The sequence below is a fragment of the Salmo trutta genome, chromosome 40 (genome assembly GCF_901001165.1).
Source record: "Salmo trutta chromosome 40, fSalTru1.1, whole genome shotgun sequence".
Taxonomy (NCBI): Eukaryota; Metazoa; Chordata; class Actinopteri; order Salmoniformes; family Salmonidae; genus Salmo; species Salmo trutta.
Window position 1 is genome coordinate 18,960,714 of NC_042996.1, and position 8,921 is coordinate 18,969,634.

General features: G+C 42.3%; 1 protein-coding gene across 6 annotated transcripts in view; it reads right to left on the reverse strand.

Annotated features, from left to right (window-relative positions):
• LOC115180085 (receptor-type tyrosine-protein phosphatase zeta) overlaps positions 1-5,299 on the reverse strand; it is a 57,810-nt gene extending 52,511 nt beyond the window's left edge. For all 6 annotated transcript variants that reach the window (XM_029741998.1, XM_029741995.1, XM_029741997.1 and 3 more), the window contains exon 1: positions 5,054-5,299. In XM_029741998.1, coding sequence (XP_029597858.1) covers positions 5,054-5,117 — 64 coding nt within the window. In that variant the 5' untranslated portion in view covers positions 5,118-5,299. The remainder of the gene's footprint in view (positions 1-5,053) is intronic.
• Positions 5,300-8,921: the final 3,622 nt, after the last annotated feature.

Sequence of the window (8,921 nt, forward strand, 5' to 3'; positions counted from 1 at the left end):
AAACTGGTTTTTATTATGGCTCTCTGTTGTCCCTCTGTAGCAGACATATAGTGAGCAATATGTTTGGAACATTGAATCGCCCAGAAAATCTCAGTATCAAGTCGCAATACATATAGAATTGTGATATATCGTGATACATATTGTATTGGCATTTACAGTTGAAGTCGAAGTTTACATACACCTCAGCCAAATACATTTAAATTCAGTTTTTCACAATTCCTGACATTTATTCAGAGTAAAAATTCCCTGTCTTAGGTCAGTTAGGATCACCACTTTATGTTAAGAATGTGAAATGTCAGAATAATACTAAAGAGAATGATTTATTTCAGCTTTTATTTCTTTCATCACATTCTCAGTGGGTCAGAAGTTTACATGCACTCAATTAGTATTTGTTAGCATTGCCTTTAAATTGTTTAATTTGGGTCAAAGTTTTGGGTAGTCTTCCACAAGCTTCCCACATTCCTCCTGACAGAGCTGGTGTAACTGAGTCAGGTTTGTAGGCCTCCTTGCTCGCACACACTTTTTCAGTTCTACCCACACATTTTCTATGGGATTGAGGTCAGGGCTTTGTGATGGCCATTCCAATCCCTTGACTTTGTTGTCCTTAAGCCATTTTGTCACAACTTTGGAAGAATGCTTGAGGTCATTGTCCATTTGGAAGACCCATTTGCAACCATACTTTAACTTCCTGACTGATGTCTTGAGATATTGCTTCAATATATCCACATAATTTCCCTCCCTCATGATGCCACATATTTTGTGAAGTGCACTAGTCCCTCCTGCAGAAAAGCACCCCCACAACATGATGCTGCCACCCCGTGCTTCACGGTTGGGATGGTGTTCTTCAGCTTGCAAGCCTCCCCCTTTTTTCTCCAAACATAACGATGGTCATTACGGCCAAACAGTTCTATTTTTGTTTCATCAGACCAGAGGACATTTCTCCAAAAAGTACGATCTTTGTCCCCATGTGCAGTTGCAAACCGTAGTCTGGCTTTTTAGGACGGTTTTGGAGCAGTGGCTTCTTCCTTGCTAAGTGGCCTTTCAGGTTATGTTGATATAGGACTCGTTTTACTGTTGATATAGATACTTTTGTACCTGTTTCTGGCCAGCATCTTCACAAGGTCCTTTGCTGTTGTTCTGGGATTGATTTGCACTTTTCGCACCAAAGTACGTTCATCTCTAGGAGACAGAACGCGTCTCCTTCCTGAGCAGTATGACGGCTGCGTGGTCCCATGGTGTTTATACTTGCGTACTATTGTTAGTACAGATGAACGTGGTACCTTCAGGCATTTGGAAAGGATGAACCAGACTTGTGGAGGTCTACAATTTTTTTCTGAGGTCTTGGCTGATTTCTTTTGATTTTCCCATGATGTCAAGCAAAGAGACACTGCGTTTGAAGGTAGGCCTTGAAATACATCCACAGGTACACCTCCAATTAACTCAAATGATGTCAATTAGTCTATCAGAAGTTTCTAAAGCCATGACATAATTTTCTGGAATTTTCCAAGCTCTTTAAAGGCAGAGTCAACTTTGTGTATGTTAACTTCTGACCCACTGGAATTGTGATACAGTGAATTATAAGTGAAATAATCTGTCTGTAAACAATTGTTGGAAAAATGACTTGTGTCATGCACAAAGTAGATGTCCTAACCGACTTGCCAAAACTATAGTTTGTTAACAAGAAATATGTGGAGGGGTTGAAAAACAAGTTTTAAAGACTCCAACCTAAGTGTATGTAAACTTCCGACTTCAACTGTATGTATCGTGATAGTATCGTATCGTGAGGTCCCTGGCAATTCCCAGCCCTATAAGAGATCCATTTTTGTTTCCAGGTAGAATTATTCTTGGTTCCACGTAGAACCCTTTTGGGTTCCATGTAGAACCATCTGTGGAAAGAGTTCTACATGGAACCCAAAGGGGTTCTACTTGGAACCCAAAATGGGTTCTTGAAAGGGTTCTCCTATGGGGACAGCCAGAGAACCCTTGTAGGTTCTAGATAGCACCTTTTTTTCTGAGAGTGCACCATCGCGTGCTTTTACTTCATACATCCCAATCACCCCCGTTGAGATAACAGTGTGGAAGATCAATTCTTCACATTCATTCAATAACACTCTAGGGCCGTTCCATGTCATTTCAGCAAGCCATGACACCCACCATGTCAGATTGTTCTGAACTCGTTTACGTAGTTAGAAACAGATAATATGAGCAATCCTTCAACACTATTTTGTTGAAATATTACTTGATATCTAAGAAATGAAGCTAATTGATTGCATTCAACATGAATTCAACATCCGATTTGGACCAAACTTTTTTGAAACAATGAGTAAGACATGAGAAATTGAAAGAACTTGTCAAAAGCCCGCCACGGATCCCCCACATCCCACGACAATCCCACCCCAACAAGGAGTATACAGTATCCGTTCTCTATGTCTGACAAGTAGCTGCGGTTCTGAGTATTGTTTCTTCATCCTATGTAATGTATTGTCAGTGAATTTGGTGATGCTTTTTTTTCTTCCCCTGTTCAGAGAAATTAGTCATTGAAGTTGTTTGGTTTGTGTCCCATCCTACATCCTGATATTACCAGGTTCTGACCATTAAATGGTGATGTTTCAAATGCTAAATTTGTTTCAAATCCAATGCAAGTCAGTGTTAATCAATGCATTTTCACGCTTCATTTCCAAATCATCTAGAAGTAACATCATTGAGCTACAACATACTTTTTGATACTTTAGCATGATTTACTAATATAGATACCATTGACTTGCATTGGATTTGTGTCACAAATGCTACAAATGCAGCATTTTAAACAGTGGACAACAAAACCAAAGCATGGTTTGCTGTCATACCTTGTCCATAGACTGCTTACAGGGTAAGGAAACCAGTATGTAATTTTGTAATTGTAATTTGTAATTTGGGTGAACTATCGCTTTAACATTGAGGGGGAGGATTCTTTAAAAAAAAATCCCTAAAAGCAGGAACATCGCCATCTAGAGGTCAGAACTTGGTAATACCAGGATGTCGGATGGGACTTAACAACTTCAATTAATAATTTATCTAAACAGGGGAAAAAACATTATCAAATTCACTGGGAATACATTACATAGGATGAAGAAGCAATACTCCCAGCCGCAGCTCCATGCTACTTGTCAGATACTATGTATTCGTTGTTGGGGTGTGGGATCTGTGGGTGGCTTCAAACAGTTTCTTTGGATTCCTCGTGTCTAACTCATTGTTAGAAAAATGTTTGGTCCAAATCAGATGTTAGGTACTATAATTTTTGAATATTATATGAGTCCTATACATTTAAATGGCCAAATGTGGATGTAATCAGATGTAATTAGCTTAATTTCTCAGAGATCAAATTATATTTCAACAAAATAATGTTGCAGGAATGGTAATCGTATCTCTTTCTAACTACAGAAACAATTTCAGAACAATCTGACATGGTGGGTGTCGAAATGCATGTGCTTTTTGAGGTGAAACGACACTCTTGCCCTGCCCATCGATGGTGTTACAACCATCTCATTTAGATACATAACAGGGCAACATTATCCGCAGTGATCCACTGATCAGCATCAGCGTTAGGATGAGATCTTCTCTGATGGTGGAACTAACAGACTCTCTGTGCTCTCAGAGCCTCGCACGTACACCAACCCTGTCCCTGTCCACCCAGCCCCGAGAGAAATAAAGAGAGCCTGCCCTATAGCGCTGCAGCCTCTGATCAATGGGTATTATGTCATTACCACGCTGCTGCTTATCAACTCTCCCTGGGCTCTCCTGATCAGGGTTGGGGTCAGTTCCGTTTTCCATTCAGTCAATCGTCCATTGCCATCTATGAGGATTGTTCCACTTTCTGAACCGGTCCGACTGAATTGAAAACGAACCCTAGCCATGCCCACTACCCGTGCTCAAATCTTGACCCTGACACTGGCACACACCACAGCTGTTACTTTACAATGAGTTCCTAATGTACTGTTCTGCACTGTTCATATCTAGGCTAATTACCGTAATCAAGTCTACAGTAAATATATATATCTTCTTTTTTAGTTTTTTTTACATATGGCATGGTGTGAATGTGTTGATTGTATCCAAACAGTCAAATTGGTGATAGTCTTGCATGCAGATGGATGTGTCTATTTGTGAGACACAGGATGAGTGCCTTATGCTGTGTGTGTGTGTGTGTGTGTGTGTGTGTGTGTGTGTGTGTGTGTGTGTGTGTGTGTGTGTGTGTAGCCAACTCCTGTATGGTGGCCTGGCATATTGAGGAACAGATGGCTTAGAGATGTGCTCCCTCCTTCTTTTCCCTCCAAATAATTTCCCCCATAATTCCCAATTCCCATAAAACCCCATAGCAAAACTGTCCATCTCTTAGATGCTTCTTTTAGATCACAGATAATGACTCAGCCAAGGGATTAGAAGAAACGGAAAAGCAGATGGCAGATATCAAATCTCAAATCTCTCAAAAGCACTTCCTCTTGCTTTTCCATCTAATCGTTGACCAGAAGACCATCCACGAAACCCACCCTATTGTCAGTGTTCATGCCAGGGAAACAGTAGATAGGCAAGACAACCTTATAAAGGATCAATACTATGGCTTTCAACATCAAGTTAAAGGCTCTCAATGGCATGTCCAAATGCCATCAGAAACACTCTGTTAACAGCCTACAGATGAGTCCACTTGAAATATCAAGTGAAATGCTTCTATCAAAATGAAGCAGTTCTCCAAATGTTAAAAGTCTCTTCATGATAAAAAATCATATAGGGCCTACCTTGGAATCAACAGTGTAATTTCTCCAAATACACAGTCCTGAGATGTGTCAGGTGGAGTGGCATTTGGGATGCACATTTTATATTCACCATGGTCCCTGTCTTTATTTGTTTGCCAGTGTTAAATATGGCACCGTTGAGTGAATGCACAATAACATCAAATATAGAGACTACAGTAGCCAGTTACTGACATGGGCTGTGCACACTCCAGTAAAAACCGCTGATAATGCGTTTCACACATAAATCATTGCACTTATCAAAATCTATAAATATTCTTCTTCCTTACCTATCTGGCAGAAAACCAGGAGCTGCGCAATGGAAATCAGCACTCTGGATACAGTCAGTTCCATAGTCTCCGATTCAGCTCCAAACTGAATTTTAACGCAAAAAAAATATTGTAGCTAAACAATCGGAATTTCTGGCACGGGCGCTAAGATGCTACACTCGCTTCATACCGCCGATGTCGGCGCTCCGGTCCTCCTGCCTCTCTTCCCTCCCTGTCTTTCGCTCTCTGCTTGGAGGAAACGGAGTGGCTCCACTCTCTCACGTACAACACTGGCTGGGTATGGAGAGGGGGATTTGGTATGCGCGCCGCCCACTACTCACACAGGCGCAGCGGGAGGGAAAAAGTGATTGTTGAACATACTCTCTGAATGGTGATATGAAATGGCTACTGACTGGCCAGTGATAAAAGGGAAACGTGCATATTCAGAAGGAAAAACTTTTATTTTTGTGAGCTCACAAAAACGAAATGCCAATTTAGTGCCTAACGCAACTACAATAAGAAGTTGTGATTTAAATGAAAATAGAGCCAATCAGCATAATTGCATAATGGAGAAGTAAAGCCAGGATAATGTCAAGGGGCCAACTATAACAGCTGGGAGAGGAGCCTACTAGGGGCCTACTATAACAGCTGGGAGATGAGTAGGGCTGTTTCATCATTTACCAATAATAAGGGCCTACGACTGTGCCACTATTCATCTGAATAAACCTTTGTGAAATTGTTGTTACAAAAATAATGTAATATTTGTGAAATTGATATAAATAATAATAAATATTCCTATAGGAATCCAGATCTCAAGTCTCATTATATTTCTCCTCTGCAGAGTATGAAGCTGGGGGTAGGATGTTGGCTTTGCCCCATGTGAGACCTCACATTCTCCGTGGCCGACATGAGTAAGACATTTAAGCATGTTAACCCTCGCAAGTCTTCCGGTCCAGACGGCATCCCTAGCCGTGTCCTCAGAGCATGCGCAGACCAGCTGGCTGGAGTGTTTACGGACATATTCAATCTCTCCCTATCCCAGTCTGTTGTTCCCACTTCAAGATGTTCACCATTGTTCCTGTACCCAAGAAAGCAAAGGTAACTAAACTAATGACTATTGCTTCGTAGCACTCACTTCTGTCATCATGAAGTGTTTTGAGAGGCTAGTTAAGGACCATATCACCACCACCTTACCTGACACCCTAGACCCACTACAATTTACGTACCGCCTCCATAACACAATCGCTATCACACTGCACACTGCCCTATCCCATCTGGACAAGAGGAATACCTATTTAAGAATGCTGTTCATTGACCACAGCTCAGCCTTTAAGACCATAGTGCTCTCCAAGGTCATCACTATGGTCGGGGCCCTGGATCTGAACCCCATCCTGTGCAACTGGGCCATGGACTACCTGACGGGCCGACCCCAGGTGGTGAATGTAGGCAACATCACCTCCACCACACTGGTTCTCAACACAGGGTCCCCAACAAGGGTGTGTTGACCTGTACTCCCTGTTCACCCATGACAAATCAATCATCAAGTTTGCTGACGACACAACAGTGGTAGGTAGGCCTGATTACCAACAACGAAGAGACAGCCTATAGCAGGGTTCCTCAACTGGCCGGAGAAATAGGCCCGCTGTCACACACTAATCTGTTTCACCTGTCTTTGTGCTTGTCTCCACCCCCCTCCAGGTGTCGCCCATCTTCCCCATTATTTATTCCTGTGTTCTCTGTCTGTTGCCAGTTCGTTCTGTTCGTCAAGCCTACCAGGGTTTTCCCCCTTGCTCCTGTCTGTTTCTAGTTCCTGTTTTCTAGTTTTCACGGGATGACAATTCTGCCTGCCTGCCGTTCTGTACCGTGTCACACCACCCTGGATTATTGACCATTCTGCCTGCCCTGACCCCGAGACTGCCTGCCGTTCTGTACATTTTGGACTCTGTTCTGGATTACTGACCTCTGCCTGCCCTTGACCTGTCGTTTTGCCTGCCTCCTGTTCTAGTAATAAACTTTTGTTACTTTGACATTGTCTGCATCTGGGTCTGCCCTGAAACATGATACCTGTGGCTGAATCTAGTTGATGATCCCTGGCCTACAGGGAGGAGGTGAGGGCCCTGGCGGAGTGGTGCCAGGAAAATAACCTCTCCCTCAACATCAACTAAACAAAGGAGGCCGCAGTGGGGAGAATTTAAGAAGGCGCCGCAGTGGAGATGGTAAAAAGCTTCAAGTTCCTCAGCGTGCACATCGCTGACAACCTGAAATGGTCCAGCGGTCCAGCGGCAACCGTAGGGCACTTTAATAATGTTTACATACTGTTTTACACACTTCATATGTATATACTGTATTCTAGTCAAGGCTGATCCTTTATACAGTTGAAGTCGGAAGTTTACATACACTTAAGTTTACATACACTCCACAAATTTCTTGTTAACAAACTATAGTTTTGGCAAGTCGGTTAGGACATCTACTTTGTGCATGACACAAGTAATTTTTCCAACAATTGTTTACCGACTATTATTTCACTTATAATTCACTGTATCACAATTCCAGTGGGTCAGAAGTTTACATACACAAAGTTGACTCTGCCTTTAAACAGCTTGGAAAATTCCAGAAAATGATGTCATGGCTTTAGAAGCTTCTGTTAGGCTAATTGACATAATTTGAGTCAATTGGAGGTGTACCTGTGGATGTATTTCAAGGCCTACCTTCGAACTCAGTGCCTCCTTGCTTGACATCATGGGAAAATCAAAAGAAATCAGCAAAGACCTCAGAAAAAATTGTAGACCTCCACAAGTCTGGTTCATCCTTGGGAGCAATTTCCAAATGCCTGAAGGTACCACGTTCATCTGTACAAACAATAGTATGCAAGTATAAACACCATGGGACCACACAGTCGTCATACCGCTCAGGAAGGAGATGTGTTCTGTCTCACAGAGATGAACGTACTTTGGTGCGAAAAGTGCAAATCAATCCCAGAACAACAGCAAAGGACCTTGTGAAGATGCTGGAGTCAACAGGTACAAAATTATCTATATCAACAGTAAAATGAGTCCTATATCGACATAACCTGAAACACCGCTCAGCAAGGAAGAAGCCACTGCTCCAAAACCGCCATAAAAAAGACAGACTACAATTTGCAACTGCACATGGGGACAAAGATCGTACTTTTTGGAGAAATGTCTTCTGGTCTGATGAAACAAAAATAGAACTGTTTGGCCATATTGACCATCGTTATGTTTGGAGGAAAAGGGGGAGGCTTGCAAGCCGAAGAACACCATCCCAACCATGAAGCACGGGGGTGGCAAAAATCATGTTGTGGGGGTTCTTTGCTGCAGGAGGGACTGGTGCACTTCACAAAATAGATGGCTTCATGAGGGAGGAAAATTATGTGGATATATTGAAGCAGCATCTCAAGGCATCAGTCAGGAAGTTAAAGCTTGGTCACAAATGGGTGTTCCAAATGGACAATGACCCCAAGCATTCTTCCAAACTTGTGGCAAAATGGCTTAAGGACAACAAAGTCAAGGTATTGGAGTGGCCATCACAAAGCCCTGACCTCAATCCTATAGAAAATGTGTGGGCAGAACTGAAAAAGTGTGTGCGAGCAAGGAGGCCTACAAACCTGACCAGCTCTGTCAGGAGGACTGGGTCAAAATTCACCCAACCTATTGTGGGAAACCTGTGGAAGGCTACCCAAACCGTTTGACCCAAGTTAAACAATTTAAAGGCAATGCTACCAAATACTAATTGAGTGTATGTAAACTTCTGACCCACTGGGAATGTGATGAAAGAAATAAAAGCTGAAATAAATCACTCACAACTATTATTCTGACATTTCACATTCTTAAAATAAAGTGGTGATCCTACCTAACTGACCTAAGACAGG